Consider the following 25132-nt stretch of genomic DNA (forward strand, 5'->3'; position numbering starts at 1 on the left):
ACCTGGTGAATTTGGTTGTGTATTGCCCATTTCCAAATTTTTTGAGTTAGGAGGGAGAGTTGGGACGAATGTGTCCCTCCTTGTTTGTTTAGGTAATACATGGTGGTCATGTTGTCTGTTTTGATCAGGACATTCCTGTGAATAAGGAGAGGCTGAAAAGCTTTGAGTGCTAGGAAGACAGCTAACAGCTTTAAGTGATTTATGTGTAGCTGTTTGTGTTGGGCATCCCATTGTCCTTGAATGTTGTGATTGTTGAGGTGAGCTCCCCAGCCAATCATTGATGCGTCTGTTGTAATTATGGTCTGAGGTACAGGGTCTTCAAATGGTCGCCCTCTGTTTAGATTTGTGGAATTCCACCACTGAAGGGACATGCATGTTTGGCGGACTATCAACAGTAGATCTTGAAGTTGACCCTTTGTTTGTGACCATTGTTGTGCAACGCACTGTTGCAAGGGCTGCATGTTTAGTCTTACATGTGGAACAATTGCAATACATGATGCCATCATACCTAATACTTTCATGACAAATTTGACTGTGTACTGTTGACCTGTCTGTATTTGTGCTAATATATTGTGGAATGCTTGTATTCTCTGTGTATTTGGACTTACAAGCGCTTTTTGAGTATTTAGGAGTGCCCCTAAATACGGTCGTATTTGCGCAGGCTGTAGTTGTGACTTTTGGTAGTTTATTGAGAACCCTAGCGTGTGCAGGGTTTGTATTACATAATGCGCATGGTTTTGACACTTAGTATGACTGTGATTTTATTAGCCAATCGTCTAGATATGGAAAGACATGTATGTGTTGTCTTCTTAGGTAGACTGCAACTACCGCTAGGCACTTTGTGAATACCCTTGGAGCCGTAGTTATTCCAAAGGGTAACACTTTGAACCGATAGTGCTTTCCTTGAATGACAAACCTGAGATATTTTCTGTGCGCAGGATGGATGGGTATATGAAAATACACATCTTTGATGTCTAATGCTGCCATGAAATCGTGTTGCTGAAGTAATGGGATAACATCCTGTACGGTTACCATATGAAAGTGTTCTGACAGGATGTAAAGATTGAGGGTTCTCAGATCTAACATTGGCCTTAGGGTGCCATCCTTTTTGGGAATGAGGAAATACAGTAAGTAAACTCCCGTCCCTACTTGATTTTGTGGCACGGCTTCTATTGCTTGTTTGAGTAATGGAGATTTGACTTCTTCCCGTAACAGAGTGATACGGTCTGTGGATAGCCTGTGTGGTTTTGATGGAATGTTTGGTGGAATTTGTATCAATTCCCGTCAATAGCCTTTGCGGATAATTGATAATACCCAGTTGTCTGTGGTAATGTTTAGCCAATGTTTGTGGAACTTTTGCAGTTTTCCCCCAACAGGGGAGGTGTGGATTGGAAAGGAATGGCACAAGTCAGTTTACTTTGTTGTGAGGCTTGTTTTGGTGTTTGATATTTTCCCCTGCCTCTGGGGTACTGGCCTCTATGTGCTTTTGAAACCACCTCGTTGGTATTGAGTTGGTAGGCCGGCTTTGACTGTGATGTAGAGGCCTCCACAGTTTGGGCTCTAAATACACCTCTAAACCGGGGTTTACAAAAGGATCCCCTGTACTGTGTGGTGTGTAGTGCACCCATGGCTTTTGCGGTGTCTGAATCCTTCCGCATTTCTTCTATAGCAGTGTCCACCTCTGGGCCGAAAAGCTGTTTTTGGTTCAATGGCATACTCAACACTGCCTGTTGGATTTCAGGTTTAAATCCTGAGGACCTAAGCCATGCATGTCTCCTCATGGTTACAGCAGTGTTGATGCTTCTTGCTGCGGTATCTGTAGAGTCTAGGGCTGACCTAATTTGATTGATAGTGATGGCTTGCCCTTTCTCCACTATCTGCTGTGCCCTCTTTTGCTGTTCTTTGGGGAGATGCTGGATTATATCTTTCATCTCGTCCCAATGGGCCTGTCATATCTATCCAACAACACCTGTGAGTTGGCAGTTCTCCATTGGTTGGCTGCCTGAGATGCCACCCTCTTCCCTGCAGCATCAAACTTCCTACTCTCTTTGTCTGGTGGGGGTGCATCACCTGACTGCGAGTTTGCCCTCTTCCTGGCAGCGCTTACCACTACTGAGTCTGGAGGTAGTTGCTGGGTAATATAGACTAGATCGGAAGGAGGTGGCTTATATTTCTTCTCCACTCTAGGACTAATTATCCTTGCCTTTATAGGCTCGCTAAATATCTGGTCAGCATGTTTTAGCATGCCTGGGAGCATAGGAAGCAACTGATATGTTGCATGCGTGGAGGAGAGTGTATTAAATAAGAAATCATCCTCTAATGGCTCAGTATGCATGGTGACATTATATGTTGCCGCCCTAACTAGCACCTGAATGTAGCCTGTACTATCCTCTGGTGGTGAAGGCTTAGAGAGATAGCAATCTGGGTTATTGTCTGGATCATAAAGATGCCATGAATCCACATTGTCCTGCTGCGAATCAAATGAGTGTGATGGTGACTGCATAGGTGTAGGACTGGTAGGAAGAGAGATATGTAGATGTGGGGAGTGAGGCGGAGACTGAGGAGGAGAAAATTGAGGAGGTGGAGGTCTCTTCTTTTTTTCTGGCGGCTTTCGGGTTGAGCCATGGCCTTCTGGTAGTGGCGTCCCCAAGGCCTTATGTTTGGGCTTAGATGACACAGGGGCAGGCGTACTCATGTGCTGTCCTGCTGCGACTGGTCTGTCCTCCTCAGAATCCTGGTCGGAGTCGGATCCTCGAACGGAGACTGCGGTCTGCATGATTTCTTCCTATTCGATGTCGAGATGTTCGGTGCTTTTTGATGCTATCTCGAGTCTCTGTGCTCTTCTGTCCCGGAGTGTCTTTTTCGACTGGAAGGATCTGCAGGCCTCGCAATTTTCTTCCCGATGGTCGGGGGAAAGGCAGAGATTACAGACGAGGTGTTGGTCTGTATAAGGAATTTTTGCATGCCACAGAGGACAGAATTGGAATGGAGTCTGATCCATTAGGCTTCCACGTGGTCAGCCCGACCAGGCCCGAGTTGGGCGTGCACGCCCCGAAGGGCGAGTAAAGATGTTTGTTCCGACGGTACCGAAGTGTCGATCGAAGGTGGAACGCGATCGAAACAATACAGACGAGAAATTAAGAGTTTTCAAGCTTTTCCAAATCGAACTATCGGTGCGAAAGGAAACACGTCCGAACCCAATGGCGGAAAGAAAACAATCTAACATGGAGCCGAAGAGGAGGAGTCACTCAATCCCATGACTCGAAAACACTTCTTCAAAGAAAAACAACTTGTAACACTCCGAGCCAAACACTAGATGGCAGACGTATGCATAGCATGTGTATCTGCAGTTACACATGCCATCGAACACTCCTGTTCTGTGTTGGGACTGTGGAACTAATTCTATTGCTTGTTTGAACAGTAGAGATTATACCTCTTGTTTTAACAGAACTATATGTTCGGGGGACAACTTGTGATATCTTGGCGGAATGTTTGGAGGCGTGGTTATCAATTCTAGGCAATAGCCATTGCGGATAATTGATAATACCCAGTTGTCTGTGGTGATATTTTGCCAATGAGAGTGGAACCGCTGTAGTCTCCCCACCACAGGAGATGTGTGGAGTGGAAGGCAGGGAAGGAAGTCACTGTTTAGGTTGTTGTTTGTTTAGAGGTTTGGAATTCACCTCTATTTCTAAAGTATTGACCTCTATATGATCCTCTAAACCCACCTAGTTGATATTGGGTTTATTGTGGTTGCTTTGTTTGGGAGGTGGAAGCCTCTGAGTATTGTGGTTTAAAACCTCCTCGAAACTGTGGCCTGCGAAATGAACCTCTAATGGAGTGGTGTGCAAAGCGCCCATTGCTTTCACAGTATCGGAGTCCTTTCTCAGTTTTTCAATAGTGGTGTCCACTTCTGGGCCAAAGAGGTGCTTTTTATCAAAAGGCATTTTAAGTACAGCCTGTTGAATTTCTGGTTTAAAACCCAGAGGAGCGCAGCCATGCATGTCTTCTGATTGTGATGGCAGTGTTTATGCTCCTTGCAGCTGTATCAGCAGCACCAAGGGCAGATCTTATTTGATTATTACTAATCACTTGCCCCTCTTCTACTACTCGCTGTGCCCTCTTCTGGTGCTCTTTTGGGAGATGCTGTATAATATCCTGCATTTCATCCCAATGGCCCCTATCATAGCAGGCTAGAAGTGCCTGAGAATTTGCAAATCTCCACTGATTTGCTGCCTGTGTACCAACTCCTTTTCCTGCTGCGTAAAATGTTGTGCTCTCCTTATCAGGAGGAAGTGGATCTCCTGAATACTGGTTATTTGTCATGTTTCTTGCTGCACTGACTACCACTGAATCTGGAGGGACCTAGTGAGTAATGTAATCTGGGTCAGAGGGTGCAGGATTATACTTTTTTTTTTAAATAGATTCTGTTTGATAATCCTAGATTTTACAGGCTCGCAAAAAATTTGGTCTGTGTGTTTTACCATGCCTGGTAACATTGGGAGACACTGGTACTTGGAATGTGTAGAAGATAGTGTATTAAATAAGAAATCTTCTTCCAATGGCTCTGAATGCCTGGTTAACCCATGACAAGCTGCTGCCCTGGATATGACCTGGTTGTATGCAGTGGCTGGTGGAGATGGTTTTGATGGGTAAGTATCTGAGTCATTATCTGGGATGGGATCAGGGTCATAAATATCCCATGGGTCTGCTATATCTCCCTGTGTACATTATGAATGTGTTGGAGAAGGCTTTGATGGTGGGCTGCTGTGAGGTGAGACAGATAATTGTAGAGAATGAGGAGAAGTATGAAGAGGTATGGCTTCTCCTTTTGTTTTTGCACCTTTGCTGGTGGCTGCACAGAGTCCAGTCCCTCTTGGAAAGACAAGCTTTCTTTTTGGTTTTAAAGAGGTGCAGTGACAATTCTTCCGGTCTCTTTATGTATGTGTATTCTGGATTGTCTCTCATCCATGATTTGTACAATGGGCTCAATGTCAGGCTCTTTCTCACAGGTTTTATGTGTTTTTCTCAATTTTTTTTAAAATTTCTTGTTCCTCTGTATGTGAGGATTTTTTTGGGTCCGAAGTTTGTTGGTTTTCAGTCCCGAAAAGGTAGTGGAAGGTCTCGGCACTGAAGCAGACTGACGAATTTTCGACTCCGAAGAATGGGCTTTTTTACTGGAATCCAAAATGGAGCCTTTGGCAGATTTACTTCGGCGCCGACCCTAAAGGACTGTTGCCGACAGTCTTTTTTCGGGCCGAACCATGGCCTTGCGGCAGTGGTGTACCCAAGGCCTTTAAATGTCTTTTGTGCAGGGGTGTAGGGGCAGACGTACTCATACTGTCCTCTGTTTCCTGTTCGGAGTCTGTGTCTCGGATGGAGACTGCTGTCTGCGCCTGCTCTTCTTTAGCGACGTTGAGATGTTCACTGCTTTAAACGCCATTTCGAGTCTTCTAGCTCTGAGATCTCAAGAGTCTTCTTTGAACGAAATGATCAACAGGCCTCACAATTTCCCTCCCGATGGTCTGGAGAAAGGCACAAATAACAAACCAAGTGCTTGTCTGTATAGGGGTACTTTGCGTGACACTGAGGGCAGAATCGGAATGGAGTCAGATCCATCAGGCTTTCCACGCGGTAGGCCCGAATAGGTCCGAGTTGGGCGCATGCGCACCTAAGGGCGAAAAAAAAGGGTTTGACAGTACTCCTGGTTCGATGCTAGATGATCCAGATCGAAACAAAACCTACAAATAAGAAGGTTTTCCGAATCGAAATCTCAGAGCGAGAGGAAACACGTCTGAACCCGACGGCGGAAAGAAAACAATCTAACAATGGAATCGATGCCCATGCGCAATGGGACCATGAGGAGGAGTCACTCGATCCCGTGACTCTAAAAAGACTTCTTCGAAGAAAAACAACTTTTAACACTCCGAGCCCAACACTAGATGTCGGAAGGGATATGCATAGCATGTGTATCTTCAGCTACACATGCCATCGAACATATATAAATATGCGCTTTGGGGTCGCCACGTGTGGGCGATAGTATTAAGTGCTTATGACTATTGATAAGGATCCCCTGGAAGAGAAGGGTCATTAACACAGAGGTCTGATGAAATTCCTACTAGCACCTTTCCTTCAAGTGACATTCATATCAGTTTGTGGTTTAACGTTTTGACCCATTTCAGAAAAACAATAAAAACATTTGGTGGGGAAGAATGCATTAGCAAAACCAACTGGTCACACACTAAATCTGTTGGGCTTGTTTTGTACCCAAATGTGTCCACCAGGCAAGCCCACACCCACGACAGTGGTCATCTTGGCATGATTTCTCTACAACCAAACCAAAAATCAATCCAAGATGGATCCTGAGAAAGTGCATGCATGGCGGACATGTTGAAATATCTTTGAATGATTTGAGAAAAATCATTTTAAGGCGGCCACCTGATATTTATGTGCATAAGCAGTGGTCACATTGCAATGATTTGTCTTTAAGCAAAAGAGTATAATTTCAACATGGTCAATGAACAGGAGTGCACAGGTATCCATCTTGGAATGATTTAAAACATATTGAAGGATGGCTGCTAGCCATTACAGCAGTGGGCAGTAGTTGGACTCTAAGGGTAGGCTGAAGGTGAGCAAGCACTGGGGGAGCAAAAAAACAAAATGGGGGGGGGGGGATATCATTAAAGGAAGGTGGGGAGCAGGAAGAGACAGTGATAGCAGAAATAATCATTTAACTTCACTAACAATGTTTCTGCTGGATACATAATCTTCCTGCACAATCCTGACCTAATTAGCACCATTTCTAGGCTTCAAGCTTGTCTGGAAAACCTTACCTAGCAGTTAAGCTCTAGACACAACTCCTCCGACAGTGATAACATCAGTAGAATATAACAGTTACCAACTAGTGTGCTGGCATCAGTTATGGAAAGATTTTGCCACATCCATTGAGGCATGCGGAGAAGAACCGCAAGAGCTGTGATAGCATCAAATACAGCATGCAGCACATGTGCATCACTTGAGAACTTATTAATCACAGCAGTGACTCACTGGGGTGGAAGGAGGATGGGGAGCCATCTGCAAAATGATTATGTATCCACCAGAAATATTATTACCGAAGGAACGTTACCCTTTCTTCTGATGAACACATCATATTAACAGATTTATTCCAAAGTAGCACAAACTGTGGGATTGAGTAGTGGGCTTGCTTAGTGCCTATTCTCAAGGAAGACGTGCAACAAAGGTGAGGAAATGTAGCAGTCACTGCTTCCCTGAGACTTTAGGCAGTAGTGCCTGGCATACGTATGCAGGGATTACCATGCAGTCAGAGGTGGACAACTGGGACACCTCTGGAAAAAGCTGAAGAGGCAACATACAGGGTGTAATGACTAGAACTGCCCTCTAAAGGGTCTTTCTTGGCCATGGAGTAATGTATCTTAATAAAAAGAATGACTCAATGAGAAAATGTATTTTTAGAGCCAGATAAATTTACATAGTAACATCTACTTTATCTTGGTCTGTGCAGTCTAGATAGTAGGACACTGCACATCTTAGGTCCAGTCTATGCAGTTACTCCTCGCCCTTCGATAGACGTAGGGTACAAAATAAGGGTGAAGGGGTAATGGACTGCCCTCTAAGCTCACTGACCACCTTAATTTGGAAGGATGGGCAAATGCAGAGGACCAACTTATCCAGCTACAAAACCATAAAAGCTGGAAGAACTAACGGGGCCTGGAGTTCTCCAAATTTACAAACCGAACTAATTGCCACCAATAAAACTATTTACTGATTAATACGCGAAACTTGGCAACTGTGCATTGTCTGCCAGCAAAAAAGTTAAAACAAAATTCAAATCTCACAAAAAAAAACAATAAACCGAGTGGAATGAATAAAGGAAAGCAAACCTTTAAAAATATATATATATATATATATATATATATATATATATATATATATTTTGTAAAAGAGCTCCACTCAAAGTAATCTAATTAGTGAAGAATGAGTGTTAAGTCACAAGAAAGCAGGCAGGGCTGGCAGATAGCTCTAGAATATAATCACCATCAGGCTCAGGCTCAGGCTCAGGCTCAACGGAGCAAAGGGCAAAACAACTGCAAGACGTCAGACAGAGAAGATTTCAAAAGGACCAATGCCTTCCGACTAATACCACTGAACAAACCTGTTCCAGGGAGCTGTGAAGACTGATTTGGTAGCAGACTTTCTGGCTGCCAAGAGAACATCTAGGACATCCTTAGCAAGGCAAAAGGATTTTAAATGGCACCATACAACCAATATGCACACAGCCACAGCACCTGAGGCTTGGGATGAGGACTTGACCATCCAGCTCCAGAAACAACAACACAGAATGCAAAAGAGGAAGAGGTGGGTAATACTGACTGCAAACAAATCCTCTGTACCCAGTCTGGAAAATCAAGACTAGCTGCGCTTAATCCTCCTGGCTTACTGCAGAACTATCTTCAGAAGCAGAACTGGAGGGAAACCCATAAAGTAGGCCCTGAGATCATTAGATTTAACGCAATCATCCTCCAGGGATCTATTCAGATGTAAGAGTTATGACATAAAAATGAAGGCACTGCTTGTTCTCGGTCATGGCAAATACCCACGGAGAATATCGCTGCTGTCACTTCTGGGGACAGCTCCTACTTGTGATCTTCTAGATCTTCCACAATTCATAGTCATGGTGCAATAACTGCAAGTACTTTTGTAAAGATGTACAGGCTGTTGTCAGTCTGAACAGGATATCCACATACCAATAGTGATGGACTGTGAACAGAGCAGCACCTGTAGCAGTGGAAGTCTGGAATAGGTAAGTAAGTCTCCTGAATTCCAGGTATGCCAACAAATCTACTATATTCAAGGCATAAAAGACTCCCCCGAGAGGCCGGATCTTGAGCTTCTCCTGCCAAATTAAGATATTCAGAAGGATGAGGACTAGAATGGGCCCTAGGCCTTCTTTGTCTTGAGAAGCAAGAAGTAGAGGGACTGGCATGCCTTGCTGCTTTCTTTCAGAAGGACATTCTCTATTTCCCTTTGAGGGCCCCTTTTTTTTGGTCAGGAATGGACTTCTGCCTCTAGAATCAGGGAACATGCCAGACACCATCCCATGGAGGTCTGTCTGGAGAAGAGAATAATAAAGGAAAGGATGTAGCCCAGCAGATTAGCATGATGACCCAGCAATCAGTGCCTCCCAACTGGTAACAATAGGAGACAACCCTTACCTAAAGATGGTGTCTTGAGAGGTCAGAGTCAGAAGGGGTTGAAGGAGGAGATCTTGCTAACTACAGGGGTTGGATCTGCTTCTGGTGTCACTTAGATCTACTCCTGCCCTTAAAGGAGTGACAGTTGCAGGGACGTTTTCACTGGTTGATATGGGTGCTTCTGTCAAGACTGTACAGCTCTGGATTAGCTATGTCCGTGTTGTTGGTGGAACTGCCATGCAGTGACTATAGGCCTGGGCACAGGCCATAGTCCCTACTGTACTTTAGCTTTCTAAGGAGAAATCTGCCTTCTCTCCAAACTGCAGCTTGCCATCAATATGCATGTTAATGAACCCAGCCTGGCCATCTTCTGAAAATGAAGCAGAACAAATCCGAGCATGTTAAAAAAAAAAAACAGCAATGGTGCACACAGTGTTAAAGGAGACACTTCAAGATCGGTTTTGATGCATACAGTCCATCACTTACCAAGCTGATAATCACAAGCTTTGGACATTCAAATAAGGTTGCACATATTGGCCTAGAATCAGGTGGTATCAGCAGTGTTTAGAGGCACAGATAATATCTTAACCTTTCAACTACTCAGCCAGCGCCAAGGTTGGCTTTGTTCGTTAGTGTAGAAGAATAGATGGGTCAAACTTTGTCTCTGAGGAGCAACATCTAGATGCACTGGGGTCAAAGTTGTGCCAGTCTCCAAGCCAGGAGGAGCATGCTGTACTTAATAAGTGGCCCACAGGGTGGCACAGCTATCCAGAACAGAGCAAGCATACTGAGTCAGAAGACCTCAACATATGCAGGGTTGGCTGATGGACCCAGAAACTCTTGTCTCATGTTTAGTGCTGAGATCTTGCAAGGCACTGTAGTTAGTTCTGGTGAAAAGAAATAGGGACTATTTTGAAGATTGGAAAGGAGTATTAATATGGTGATAAACTTATGTGAAGATGCAATCATAAAATAGTTCCCCATGCACATTAATTCTCTTAAAGTCAGCAGTGGAAGGGAACAACTCATCCCATTAAAAAACAGACACCAAAATGCTCCATGGATAGGATAAACACAGGAATAGGGAGCAGGAAACTGAGATAGGCAAAGTCAATAAAGTGTGAGAAAAGGGCAGACACAATGCTGAATACACTCGTAATTGATACAATACATTTGACAACAGAATACTAGAGCAGCTGCAAGTAAGCCCTAAAGATGAGTTACAACACAGTGAAAAACCTGGAATAGAGATTGTGATTTTTTTCAACTGTAATGGTAGTGTGTCTTTTCTACAGTATATGATATCAATTACCTGTCCCTGATAAAGGCCAGCATCTTGCACAGTGCTGTCTGGTTTACTCAGCTGTTCAAAGGTGTTGCTCATGTATCTGTTCCATAGTCTGGTTTCCTTCTCCTTGGGAATATTAAAGAGATTTCGCATCTCTTTTTCAATCGTTTCTATTTTGAAAAAAAATTAAAGCATCTCATTAGTTTCAAGGTACAAGGCCATCAACGGCTACAGAAGTTAGTTTTCAACAACTACATGTATTATGTCTATCAGCAGGCCATCAATGCACCACCCAATTACACCCAAGCCCCAATCTCTAGACTTATTCATAGTTCTCAGCTAAGCAGTTAAGTGTCAACATCAGCAGAGGTTTTAATACAACACTGTAGTTTAACCTCTTAAATGCGGGCGTCGGCCACACACCCTCCCTGGTGCGGGTCACGACCAGTGGCCGACACCAGGAAGGGCATTAATAAATCCTCGGGTGCGTCGCACCCGAGGATTTTTTTTTTTTTTTTCCCCCCCGGGAGACACGGAAGCTACCGTGTCTCCCCCCGCCCCCCACCCGCCCCTTTGTGACGTCAGCGCGCCGCGAGGCGCGCTGACGTTGCAAAGGTGTTTTCCCCATGAAAGCAGGAAGCAGCCTTGCGGCCGCTTCCTGCTTTCATGGGGAAAACGGCCTTTTACACGTTCGGGAAGGCCTCGTAAGAAAGGGGAGAGTCTCCCCTTTCTTACGAGGCCTTCCTGAAAGTGTTTCCTGGCCCCCGATCGCAGCACAGCTGCGATCGGGGGCCAGCAAACACTTTCAGGAAGGCCTCGTAAGAAAGGGGAGACACTCCCCTTTCTTACGAGGCCTTCCTGAAAGTGTTTCCTGGCCCCCGGTCGCAGCTGTGCTGCGATCGGGGGCCAGGAAACACTTTCAGGTTTCCTGGCTCCCCCGATCACAGCACAGCTGCGATCGGGGGGGTCAGGAAACATTTTGAAAAGGCCTCGTAAGAAAGGGGAGACTCTCCCCTTTCTTACGAGGCCTTCTGAAACTGTTTCTGGCCCCCGATCGCAGCTGTGCTGCGATCGGGGGCCAGGAACAGTTTCAGAAGGCCTCGTAAGAAAGGGGAGAGTCTCCCCTTTCTTATGAGGCCTTCTGAAACGGTTTCCTGGCCCCCGATCGCAGCACAGCTGCGATCGGGGGCCAGGAAACCCCACTAGACACCAGGGATTTCACTTTTGGGGGGCGGCCCCCCCCCCCGGAAAACGGGCCGCCCCCCCCCGGCATAATTTTCCTTAAAAAATAAAAAGGTAGGTGCCCCCTGGGGAGGGGGGGGGGGCGCGATCGCGCCCCCCACCCCCCAGGGGATTTTTTTTTTTTTCAACAAAAAAAAAAATAATAACAAAAAATGAAATGACAGGGGGTCGCCCGTGGGCAGGGTGACCCCCTGTGGGGGCAATTTTTTTTTTAGATGTTGTAGGGTTTCCCTGGGGGCCATTTTGGCCCCCAAGGAAACCATACAACAACTAAAAAAAAATATATGTATATATCTATATATATATATCTATGTAGATAGATATATCTAGGTACATGGATATATCTATAGATATATCTATGTAGATATATATTTATATATATATATATATAGGTAGATCTGTATCAAAGAGATTTATAAAGCGCGCTACTCACCTGTGAGGGTCTCAAGGCGCTGGGGGGGGGGGGGTACGGGGGGGGAGGGAAAGGGGCTAGGAGGTTCACTGTTCAAAAAGCCAGGTTTTGAGGCCCTTCCTGAAAAGAAGTAGGTTTTGGGTCTTGCGAATGTGGGTTGTGAGTGCGTTCCATGTTTTGGGTGCAATGTAGGAGAAGGATCTGCCCCCGGTGGTGGTGTGTTTGATGCGGGGGTCAGAGGCGAGAGAGAGGTCAGCTGAACGGACGTTTCGTGTGGGGGTGTGGAAGGTGACTCTCGTTGAGGTAGGCAGGGCCTGTGTTGTGGAGTGATTTGTGTGTGAGGATGAGGATCTTGAAGGTGATCCTTTTGTCAATGGGGAGCCAGTGGAGGGATTTGAGGTGTGGAGAGATGTGTTCGTGTCGGTGGAGGTCGAGGATGAGTCGTGCTGCTGAGTTCTGGATGCGTGTAGTTTGCACTTGAGTTTTAGAGTGGTGCCGGCGTAGAGGGCGTTTCTGTAATCAAGCCTGCTGCTGATGAGTGCGTGAGTGACAGTTTTTCTGGTCTCTGTGGGGATCCATTTTAATGTTTTTCAGTATACGGAGTTTGTTGAAGCATGAGGAGGTAAGAGCGTTGATTTGTTGGGTCATAGAGAGGGAGGAGTCTAGGATGATGCTGAGGTTGCGTGCGTAGTTGGCGGGGGTGGGTGCAGGGCCTAGCGTGGTGGGCCACCATGGGGGGTCCCAGGTTTTTTTGGTGAGGGCCAAAGAGGATTATTTCGGTTTTGCTTGAGTTGAGTTTCAGGTGGTTGGCTGTCATATATACATCACTTTTGTCAATATGTGTGTGGTTTCCCTGGGGGGAAAAGGGTCCGACTTGTCTAGTGGCAGTTTTAGTGCCATAAAGAAGCGCAGAAGGTTTATATGCCTACTGCAAAGAGCACATCTGTATTTTATGTAAATAGCTGAGTACATTAGTAAAGTCTATGGAGAGATGAAGGGCACTTTTGCTGGGTGGTAATGAGGGAATCCGAGGAGGAGGGAGTGGGAGCACCAATAATGTTTGTTGGACTGGGCGCAGGAGGTGCTAAAGACTGTGACGAATGGTATGTGACAAGGTGTTTTTTGAGTGTCTTGAAAGTACGTGCTGATTGAGGGAAGAAGCGCAGGTAAGGTGGCCTCTACTGTTGCACGTATCTCACACACACCATCGATTTTGTGACTGTCTACGTAGGCTAGTGTTTTAGAGCAACAGTTTAGCCAATAGCAGAGATGGCATCTTGATGGATGACTGCTGCCTGCACTCGGGTTATAGAGGACCGCTCTGACATAGGATCAGAGACTGAGACATCAGATACTGAGACAGCATCTGAGGGATAGGACAATGGCGCAGACTCTGGGAGTGATTTTTCAGTCAGAGGAGTCCCATTCGAAAACTCCTCTTCCAGTACATTATGAGGGAGGTGATGAGGACAGTCCTGCTGTCCCTTCGCAAGCTGTTCGTGCAACTGGGTAATAGTGGGTTAGGCCAACCCAGAGAGCAGGTGAATGCGGCGGCAAGCAGAGAGAGAGTGCTCTCTTGGGAGCTCACCAATTTAGTTCAGCCCCAAATTCCACCACCCAAATCATATTGTGGAGACATCAAAATTGTCTATGGCAAAACAAACTGGTTTTGTAAGGCAGGCACCTGTGTTTTTGGTCCTGGATTCGGCGGCCATATAGAGAAACACACTAAACCCAAACATTTCTGGAAACTAGACATTCGGGGGAGTCCACAGAGGTGTGACTTGTGTGGATTCCCCAAAGTTTTCTTACCCAGAATACCCTGCAAAGCTGAAATGTTGAGAAAAAACTCTATTTTTCTCGCATTTCTGTCACACAAACTACAGGAATATGCTGGGATCCACAACATTCCTACCACCCAGTGACTCCTCACCTGTCCTGATAAAAACACTACCCCACTTGAGTGCCTACACCTAGTGCCTGTGTCAGGAATGGATCACCCCAGGGTCAACAGCTGCCTCACGTAAGGACCAACATTGACCGTTGTGTGATCTATTCCTGTCGCAGGCACCAGGCCTAACCACACAAGTGAGGTATCATATTTATCGGGAGACTTGGGGGAACGCTGGGTGGAAGGAAATTTGTGGCTCCCCTCAGATTCCAGAACTTTCTGTCACCGAAATGTGTGGAAAACGTGGTATTTTAGCCACATTTTGAGGTTTGCAAATGATTCTGGGTAACAGAACCTGGTCCGAGCCCCACAAGTCACCTCATCTTGGATTCCCCTGGGTTTCTAGTTTACAAAAATGTGCTGGTTTGCTAGGTTTCCCCAGGTGCCGGCTGAGCTAGAGGCCAAAATCCACAGGTAGGCACTGTTTTCTATGAAAAAATTTGATGTGTCCACGTTCTGTTTTGGGGCATTTCCTGTCGCGGGCGCTAGGCCTACCCACACAAGTGAGGTATCATTTTTATCGGGAGACTTAGGGGAACGCCGGGTGGAAGGAAATTTGTGGCTCCTCTCAGATTCCAGAACTTTCTGTCACCGAAATGTGAGGAAAACTTGTTTTTTTGGCCACTTTTTGAGGTTTGCAAAGGATTCTGGGTAACAGAACCTGGTCCGAGCCCCGCAAGTCACCCCTCCTTGGATTCCCCTAGGTCTCTAGTTTTCAGAAATGCACAGGTTTGGTAGGTTTCCCTATGTGCCGGCTGAGCTAGAGGCCAAAATCTACAGGTAGGCACTTCTCAAAAAACACCTCTGTTTTCTTCCAAAAATTTGGATGTGTCCACGTTGCGCTTTGGGGCGTTTCCTGTCGCGGGCGCTAGGCCTACCCACACAAGTGAGGTATCATTTTTATCGGGAGACTTGGGGGAACGCCGGGTGGAAGGAAATTTGTGGCTCCTCTCAGATTCCAGAACTTTCTGTCACCGAAATCTGAGGAAAACTTGTTTTTTTAGCCACTTTTTGAGGTTTGCAAAGGATTCTGGGTAACAGAACCTGGTCCGAGCCCCGCGAGTCACCCCTCCTAGGATTGCCCTAGGTCTCTAGTTTTCAGAAATGCACAGGTTTGGTAGGTTTCCCTAGGTGCCGGCTGAGCTAGAGGCCAAAATCTACAGGTAGGCACTTCTCAAAAAACACCTCTGTTTTCTTCCAAAAATTTTTATGTGTCCACGTTGCGCTTTGGGGCGTTTCCTGTCGCGGGCGCTAGGCCTACCCACACAAGTGAGGTATCATTTTTATCGGGAGACTTGGGGGAACGCCAGGTGGAAAGAAATTTGTGGCTCCTCTCAGATTCCAGAACTTTCTGTCACCGAAATGTGAGGAAAACTTGTTTTTTTAGCCACTTTTTGAGGTTTGCAAAGGATTCTGGGTAACAGAACCTGGTCCGAGCCCCGCAAGTCACCCCTCCTTGGATTCCCCTAGGTCTCTAGTTTTCAGAAATGCACAGGTTTGGTAGGTTTCCCTATGTGCCGGCTGAGCTAGAGGCCAAAATCTACAGGTAGGCACTTTGGAAAAAACAGCTGTGTTTTCTATAAAAAAAATAGGAAGTGTCCATGTTGTGTTTTGGGGCATTTCCTGTCGCGGGCACTAGGCCTACCCACACAAGTGAGGTATCATTTTTATCGGGAGACTTGGGGGAACACAGAATAGCAAAACAAGTGTTATTGCCCCTTATCTTTCTCTACATTTTTTCCTTCCAAATATAAGAGAGTGTGTAAAAAAGACGTCTATTTGAGAAATGCCCTGCAATTCACATGCTAGTATGGGCACCTCGGAATTCAGCGATGTGCAAATAACCACTGCTCCTCAAAACCTTATCTTGATCCCATTTTGGAAATGCAAAGGTTTTCTTGATACCTCTTTTTCACTCTTCATATTTCAGCAAATGAATTGCTGTATACCCAGTATAGAATGAAAACCAACTGCAGGGTGCAGCTTATTTATTGGCTCTGGGTACCTAGGGTTCTTGATGAACCTACAAGCCCTTTATATCCCCGCAACCAGAAGAGTCCAGCAGACAAAACGGTATATTGCTTTCAGAAATCTGACATCGCAGGAAAAAGTTACAGAGTAAAACATAGAAAAATGGCTGTTGTTTTCAGCTCAATTTCAATATTTTTTTATTTCAGCTGTTATTTTCTGTAGGAAAACCTTGTAGGATCTACACAAATGACCCCTTGCTGAATTCAGAATTTTGTCTAGTTTTCAGAAATGTTTAGCATTCCGGGATCCAGCATTGGTTTCACACCCATTCCTGTCACTAACTGGAAGGAGGCTGAAAGCACCAAATATAGTAGAAATGGGGTATGTCCCAGTAAAATGCCAAATTTGTGTTGAAAAATTCGGTTTTCTGATTCAAGTCTGCCCGTTCCTGAAAGGTGGGAAGATAGTGATTTCAGCACCAGAAACCCTTGGTTGATGGCATTTTCAGGGAAAAAACCACAAGCCTTCTTCGGCAGCCCTTTTTCCCCATTTTTTTGGAAAAAACAAAATTTTCACTGTATTTTGGCTATTTTCTTGGTCTCCTCCAGGGGAAACCACCAACTCTGGGTACCATTAGAATCCCTAGGATGTTGGAAAAAAAGGACGCAAATTTGGCGTGGTTAGCTTATGTGGACAAAAAGTTATGAAGCCCTAAGCGCGAACTACCCCAAATAGCCAAAAAAGGGCTCAGCACTGGGGGGGGGGAAAGGCCCAGCAGCTAAGGGGTTAAAAGCATATGTTATGAGAAAATGTTTTTTTTTTTCTTTCTTTTTTTTTTGTCCTCATACAACCCAGCCGCCAGGTCTTTCTTCGGTTTGATATCAAACCATGCTCTGGCCCGGGAAGGACCCAGAGGCCTCCTTCTTTCTCTCTCACCAAACCTCCTCACTATGTCAGAGACCGCAGGGAGGTAAACATCGGACAAAACGTCTATGCATTTACCACCAGCGCATCCAACCAAGCTTTATAAAGGCAACCAAAATTTCTTTGCCCTTGTGATACCCATTACCGTATCCATTTTAAATACATACTCCACTTGATCCAACCATTCTTTATACAAGGGAATATCACTACCCACCCATTTCCTACAGATTTCTCTTCTAGCTAATAAAACTGCATAAAATACCCACTTCTGCATATCTGCCCTTAACTTTGTTACCTGCTCCGATCTGCCAAACATAACTAATAATGAGGTAATCTCGATCTCAACCTCCAATACTTCCAAAATAGTATGTCTCACTGCGTCCCAAAAAAATTGAATCACCGAACACTCAAAAACATATGAACGTCCGACGTTTTTTCCAACCCACACTTTCCACATTTAATCACCTCCCCTTTCACCATCATGGACAATCTGTATGGAGAAAAAAAAACTATGTAATGTAAATATATGATTCCGTCTAAACGGAGCAGGTCTCACCACTTGATATAGCGTACGCATAGACATCTCCCAAGCCTCCTGCAACTGTAACTCCGGGAAAACATCACCCCAGAGTTCTTTAGGCAGATTAAATTCACCGTCCGTTGCCTCTAGCAACTCCCAATACCATGATGCCACGACTTTTTTTGGGAGGGGGTCTACCAAAATTGTATCCTCTATATGGGACTGCCAACCGCATCTCTTATTATCCTTAGCTATCCACCCTTTCAATTGGAGATATTTTTACCTCGACAAAGCCCCGCCTATCTTCTGCGACATTTCCTCCCAAGACAGCAAGACTCCTTCCTTTACTAACTCTCCCCAGTATTTAAAACCTGCCTTTTTAACTGGGGTGGCCAAAACATCCTTCAAACACTCTGGGGTGCCTGGCGAGTCCCTAATAGGTGACCATTTGCTATAATGATCAATCCTCACCAGGGACCTAACAGTAAACCATAATTGGGCAGCATCCCTCAAAAGTTTCAACGTAATTTTTTTTTTTTAAACGTGAGATCCCCGAATTTGAACAAATAATGATTCAACCCTTCCTTTACTTGCGCTGACATAGCCTTAAACATACAACCCAGATCTGTTGTATCTAGAACCGAGCCCAAAATCCTAACATTCTTTTATTTTTTATAATCACATTTTTATTGTTTTGAAAAAGGTACAAATTAGGACAAACAAATAACTAGCAAAACTTGATCTCTTTCACACCGGTTGAACAATAAATTCTGATCTGATCTTTCAATGCTTCAGACAACTGTAAGAAATCACTTCATCACATTTTGCCAGGGTAAAAACAAGGAAGGAAGAACGAGGGTATACATATATTCTACGCCCCATATCTTAGCTTAGGAGTCCCACCCATTTCCCCCATATTCTTTCATACTTGTGAGGGCATCCCCTTGATTCATACACCACTTTTTCTTGGGCTGCACACCAGTCCACCCCTGTCCTCCATTTCTGAAGAGAAGGACCTTTGATATTCTTCCATGCGGCTGCTATAGCTCTTGATTTATCCCCTTCCAGAACCTCTGGATCACTGGGCAGGACCATATCATGTAATAAAAGTCAGCTTTGTCTTCCTTGCATCTTGGGCATCGACCAGAGTCAAGGGCACCCATTTTGTACATTCTGTCTGGAGTTAGATATGCTTTGTGTAGATAGAAGAATTGTGTCACCCTTAACCTCGTCGACATTACCAGCATTCGGGGGGGCATCAGTGCCTCCACCCAGTCTTCCTCTTCAAGGGGACCCACCCATTTCTCCCAACCTTTCTTGAGATGATCCAGATCCCCTGGAGCATTTGAGATCAGCATTCTATAGATTTGAGAGACCCCCTTCCTCCCCAGATTGCCCATTATTGTTTTGGCTTCTACCGGGTTGAACTCTGGTATATGGGATATTTCTTTCAAGTGCTTAGTGAGGGCATGTCGGAGCTGGAGATATTTAAAGAATTGTTTCGGGGATAGTTGGAATTCTTGCTGCATTTCATCAAAGGATTTCATCAAGCTTCCTTTCCATACGTCCCCAACCAAGGATATTCCCAGTGTGTCCCAATTCCCGAACCCCTCCAACCCGGCCGTCTCTCTCAGCCATCTGCCATGCCACAGCGGTGTTTGCCGAGTGATCACTTTGCTCCAACCGGTATGTCTCAGAGCCGCTCTCCATGCCAAAAATACCGCTCTGGTGATGGGCTCTAGATTCAAGGGGATTGGAGCCCCATATAGCACATCCAGGATATGGGGATATCCCAAGGCGTCTAATTCCACCTGATATGCTTGATCTGACCAGCCTCCGTTGAACCAGTCATGTACCACCAGGAGCTGTGTTGCCAGGTAATACAGGTATGGGTCAACCATGCCCAACCCCCCGTCATATATGTCTCTTCGGCAGTTCCGGGTTGCTACTTTATGTCTCGCTCCCCCCCATGTAAAGGAGGTGGTGATTCCGTCCAGTTTTTTAAACCACGAGCGTGGAATGTTAAATGGTAAGTTCTGGACCACGTATAAGAGGCGAGGTAGGATCATCATTTTGTACACGGCAATACGGCCCAGAATATTCAGCGGTAGAGACTGCCAATGCCTAAGGTCTTCCCGTATACGAGACATCAGTGGATTTAGATTCAGGGACCAGGACAACTCAGGGAGCAGTGCGACCCATATCCCCAAGTATTTAAAACTTAGCCGACACAGTGGAACCGTCTTCTGCCAGTCAAAGCAGTCTCTTGACTGCGTCAATGGGACCAGCACCGATTTGGACGGGTTCATTTTGAGCCCCGAGATCTCTTCGAAGTGTCGCAGTAACTGGAAGCTCCGGGGTCCGGTCACTCCCGGGTTCGCCATGTACAGCAGGATATCATCTGCGTATAAGGCCACTCAATCTTCATAAGAGGGGCCCCATCTCCAACCCTGGTAAATCGGATCATCACTCAACATTCTCGCCAAAGGCTCAATGGCCAGAGCAAAGAGGAGAGGGGAGGGGAGGGGAGAGGGGGCATCCCTGTCTCGTTCCCCGCTGTATCGGAAAGTCCGAGGACAAAACTCCATTGACCCGCACCCGCGCCATGGGTCTGGTATACAGGGCCTGGACCAGTCTACGAAATCGTGGCCCAAAGCCTGCCCGTCGGAGTACCGCGAAAAGGAATTCCCAGTTCACTGAGTCAAATGCCTTTTCAAAATCGATGAATAGGAGAGCTAGTTGCTGGGGTAAACGGTGACGTCCTGCAAGAGCCACTTGGAGCCTTCGAATACAATGGCGTGTGCTACGTCCGGTCATGAAGCCGCATTGGTCAGGGTGCACCAGTAAGGGCATCACCCTTTTAAGGCGGGAGGCCAACATTGTGGCATAGATCTTTATTTCACTATTTATGAGAGATATGGGTCTGTAGCCTGCGCAGGAGAGGGAGGGGGGTTGGGTCTTAGGCAAAACAACTATGGTGGCAATGTCTAGACCATCCGGAAAGAAGCCCTTTTGGTCCACCTCGGCATAGAGATTCATTAGATGGGGGACCAGCTCTTCCCTAAATCTTTTATAGTATTCTGGGGGAAACCCATCGGGTCCTGGAGTTTTCCCCACCCCCATTGCCGCTATGGCCTCGCTAATTTCCGCTTCCGTGAACTGTTCCTCCAGAGCCCGTATGTCCACCGTAGACAGAGCCGGGAATGACCTGACCCCCAAGGATCCGTCTGGAGAGTCCCCAACCTCTGAACTTGTGGCTCGGTATAGGGTCTTATAGTATTTGGCGAATGTTTCGGCCACCTCCTGGAGCTCCACCACTCGCTCTCCCCGTTCATTGTCTATCTCAGGGACGATTCAGGGAGCCTGTTGTTGGGAAACCAACCAATACAGTAATTTCCCTGTTTTATTAACCCAACCGTATACTCGAGCCGTAGAGGCCCGCCACATGTGTTTTGCCGTTTCTAGGGATAGACTGCGTATTTCTTCTTGAATCAACAAGAGGTTTCTGGTTATTTGTTTGTCTGAGTGAGATTCCTGTTCTCTCTCAAGAAGAGTGGCACGAGCCTCCAGTTGTATGATTCTGGAGTTGCGGGCGTGTTCCCGAGCACGGATCAGACCTTTGGCTATCCCTCTCATTACTACCTTACTTGCAGCCCATAGGATTCCTGGTGATCTCACCGAGCCCTCATTAGTGATGAAGTAGTCACGCAACTACACCCTTAAACTATCTACCACTTCCTCCTCTTGCAAATGCCATGTGTTTAGTCTCCATATGGGGCGGATCAGCGGGTCAGCCAGGCCCATCCTAAGCCGAACCGGCGCGTGGTCCGAGATCCCACGCGGTAGGATCTCGATGTGAGTGAGGTGTCCACAATCCCTGACTGATACAAATACCAAGTCTATTCTGGACTGTGTGTTGTGGGCTGCCGACCTATGCGTGAATTGTTTGCTTCTCGGGTGCCACACCCTCCAAGCATCGCAGAGCCCTGTTGATGCCATCCATCCTTCCAGACTATTGGACAGTGCCTGTCTATGTGTAGAAGGTCCCCCGCTTGTATCTAGATCTGGGTTTGGGACTGCGTTGAAATCGCCCCCTATTACCGTTTTCCCGGGGGGTAATTCTGCTAGTAACCTTGTCAAATCTTCTAGAGTTTTACGCACCAAGTTTGGGGGAGCATAAGCGCTCACAATATTCATTGTCTGGCCTTCTACCAAGCCTGAGATTGCCATGTACCTCCCCAGCGGGTCTCTCCATTCTTGTCTCACCACCAGGGGTAGGGAGTGATGTAGCAGTACAGCAACCCCCCTTGAGCCTCTTGTAAACCCTGCATGGAATACCCTGTCAAATCCCTTGCGGGCTAAGAAGGTGCACTGGTTCCCCAAGAGGTGTGTTTCCTGCATCAGAAGTATGTTAGGTTTGTGTCTATGAATGTAGGTGAGTACTGCTGATCTCTTAATCTTGTCAAGGAGCCCGTTGACGTTCCACGATATTATGTGAGTCATCCCCATTCTTTCCCTCTCATCCATCCCCGCCCCAGCCCCCGCAGCCTCTCCCCTGGATCCTTCCAATCCTTTCTGTGTCTGAGTGTCCTATCACTATTGTTCCCTGCCGGTATTAGAGACCCTAAACCTACATTGACTATTTCGAACAATAACAACAGCCTGCTGGCTGGAAAGAACCAAACATGCCCCCCAACTCCCAACCCACCCCATACTTCACCCCAGAAGCATCTGTCGCCCAATACCAACAGCCTGTTCCCAAACATAACAAGCTGCTAACTGCTTGTGTCTGAGCTTTGGTGGACCCCTCCATTTTTTCGGATTAAGAAGTGCTTAGGTTTGTAATGCTTGACTCCAAGCCTGACGACCCTCTCCTTGGTCTCTGGCCTTTCAAGTCTGTCTTTCCTCTCTCCCCCTCTCCGGAGGAGGACTCAGATCACTGGACTCTGTGAGAGATCCGGGTCATCTACAGTTCCGTGGAGCAGTTCTCTAGGATCCGGGGGGGTCTGGTTCATTTCTTTGTCTCTCGGTCTCACTTCTACCCCCTGTCTTTGGGTTGATTCCTCAGTGGATCCTCGAGGGGAGCCCGAGATCATCTCCCCCCCCCCCCTCCCTGCGCCTCCTGGAACGAGTTCTTTGGCGAGACCTCCGTGACTGTCGCTGCCGGTTGCTCCTTTGCTGGCCCGAGAGTGCCAGCCGTCGTTCTCCCTCATTAGGACCCATCGGGACCTCTTCAGTCAGCCACCTCCAGGCCTGATCTGGGGATTCAAAGAAGTGGGTCTTGTTGCCGTGATCCACCCTTAGCTTGGCCGGGAAGAGGAGACGGTACGGAACTTCCATCGCCCTTAGTTTTTGTTTTATTTCTATAAACGAACGGCGTTGCGTTTGAACGTCTTTAGTGTAATCAGGAAACACCATAACTTTGGACCCATCACAATGCAGCTCTCCTTTTGTTCTTGCCGCCTGGAAAATCGCATCCCTGTCTCTAAAGTTAAAGAGTCTAAGGATCACTGGCCTCGGTGGAGAGCCTGGTGGGGGTCTGGCTTGTAGGGCCCGATGGGCAAGTTCGATCGCAAACCAGTGTGTCAGAAGATCCCGGGGCAGCCAATACCGGAACCAGTCCTCCAGGAATATGGCCAGAGAGGACGCGGCGGTGTTTTCGGGCAGTCCCACAATTCTGAGGTTGTTGCGGCGGGATCTATTTTCGGCATCCTCTGCCCTTCGATATAGTTCCGCTGTCCGGGTTGTTAAAGTTGATACCTGTGCTTTAAGGGTCGCCAGCTCGTCTTCCACCGTAGAGATCCTGGACTCCGCTTCTGCAATCCTCGCTGTAGCATTGCGAAGGTCCTGGCGCACCAGGGCCATGTCCACCCTTACTTCCCCAATTTTGCCCTCCACCGCCTCTTGGGAGGAGTGTATTGCTTGAAGAATAGTTGCCAGATCGCTGTTCCCGGTTTGTTTCTCGTCATTATTGCTGGTCTTTCGGTCCTCTTTCGAGGCTCCGTTGGGCCCCGTGGCGAATTGATCAATGCGCGTTTGCACCGCGGCGGGGCGGGTTTGCCTATCTTTGCCCATTTAACTACCTTGTTGGGCCTGCTTGCAGGATATTTCCTTGCCGCTTATTCCTCGGTTTCTCCCGGAGTTCCCGTTTCTGCCCTTGTGCTCACTTCTGCTGGTGTGTCAAAGTTCGTCCTTTCGTCCCATGGGCCTCAGCCTTTCTTTATGTCAGCCTTGCCGAAAGGCTCCATTCATCACCTTGTCCACCTCAGATCTTTATTTCCTTGTGGCCGAGGACTGTTCATCACGAAAAAGGGGGGGGGGGGTGGTTGGGGGGGGACGATAACTCACTCTCCCCCTGCCCCTGGTCACAAAAGGGGCGATGAGGAAGCGATGAAAAGGTCCCCGCCATCCACCCCCGTCCTTCTGATTCAGCGCCACTTCCCACCGTCCGTGGGGGATCGGGCCCTCCCCAGTCGAGGCCTCCCGGTTTCACTGCTTTCTGTCTTCTCCGTACCTGTCAGTTGGGCGCGGGGCATCCGAATCCGAGGACCTCCTCTCTCCTCCCCAGCCTGCCCGTCATCATCAGATCTAAGCACTGTCTTTGTTTTTTTCCCCCTTCAGGCCGGTCGCCTCCGGTCGCCGCCGCTTCACCGGTGGCGATTATGCGGTCTGAGCGCCCGCCATTTTGCGTGCGGGCCGCTCCATCCGTTCTTCACTCCTCCCGGGCCCTCGAGCACCGGACCACAACTCCTCTGCTCCGGGGGTTGCCCCGATCCTTCTCCGTCTCGTCCCTCCTCCGGGTGGGGCCGATTCGTGCGCGATTCCCGAGCGGATGACGGAGGGGTCCGGAGCACCTTTAAGGTGCAGCTGCCATCTTGAGGCTCAGGCCACGCCCCCCAATCCTAACATTCTTAAGTTGAAACACCCAACCATACACCAACAGATCCGGTAGTGCTAACCCACCTTTTTCCCTCTTCCTCCTCAGCTTTTTCCAAGAAATCCTCACTCCCTTCTGTGCCCAGATAAATGAATTTATCTGTTGCTGAAATTTGCCAATCAAAACGTTATCAAATAGCAAAGGAATTGTATTGTATAGAAAAGTAACTTTAGGTAAAATTATCATTTTCACTAAATGAATTCTGCCCAGAATTGATAAAGGTAAATACATCCAATTTTTCATAAGCTTACAACAGTCCCTCATTAACAGAGTAAGATTCACCTCTGCCATTTGCTCAATATCTTGAAGTATCTTATTACCAAGATACCTCATTTTGTTGTTAATCGTCCAATTCCCCTTACTATGATTCCATGCCACTATTACTGTCTTATCAGCATTTATCCGATAGCCCGATACCTTACCGAAATTTTTAATTATTTCCAAGAGAGCTGGTAAAGCTGTGTGTAAATCAGATGTACAAACTAACAGATCATCTGCATAGAGGGAGGCTTTTTTTCCCCCAGTCCCCATATACAAACAGAGGGATTCTCTTCTCTAATCTAATCCTTCTAGCAAGAGGTTGGATATATAAGTTAAACAATAGTGGCGAGAGTGGGCATCCCTGTCTCGTGCCCGCTTAATATTTGGATCGAGGAGTCAAACTTCCATTTACCA

The 25132-nt window shown here is 46.8% G+C and overlaps 1 protein-coding gene across 1 annotated transcript in view; it reads right to left on the minus strand.

Moving 5' to 3' along the window:
* The window catches only part of USP4 (ubiquitin specific peptidase 4), a 789752-nt gene that overhangs the window by 590402 nt on the left and 174218 nt on the right, over positions 1 to 25132 (minus strand). Inside the window, exon 5 of the mRNA XM_069206879.1 lies at positions 10525 to 10670. Coding sequence (XP_069062980.1) covers positions 10525 to 10670 — 146 coding nt within the window. The remainder of the gene's footprint in view (positions 1 to 10524; positions 10671 to 25132) is intronic.

Source organism: Pleurodeles waltl, chromosome 9, assembly GCF_031143425.1.
Source record: "Pleurodeles waltl isolate 20211129_DDA chromosome 9, aPleWal1.hap1.20221129, whole genome shotgun sequence".
NCBI lineage: Eukaryota > Metazoa > Chordata > Amphibia > Caudata > Salamandridae > Pleurodeles > Pleurodeles waltl.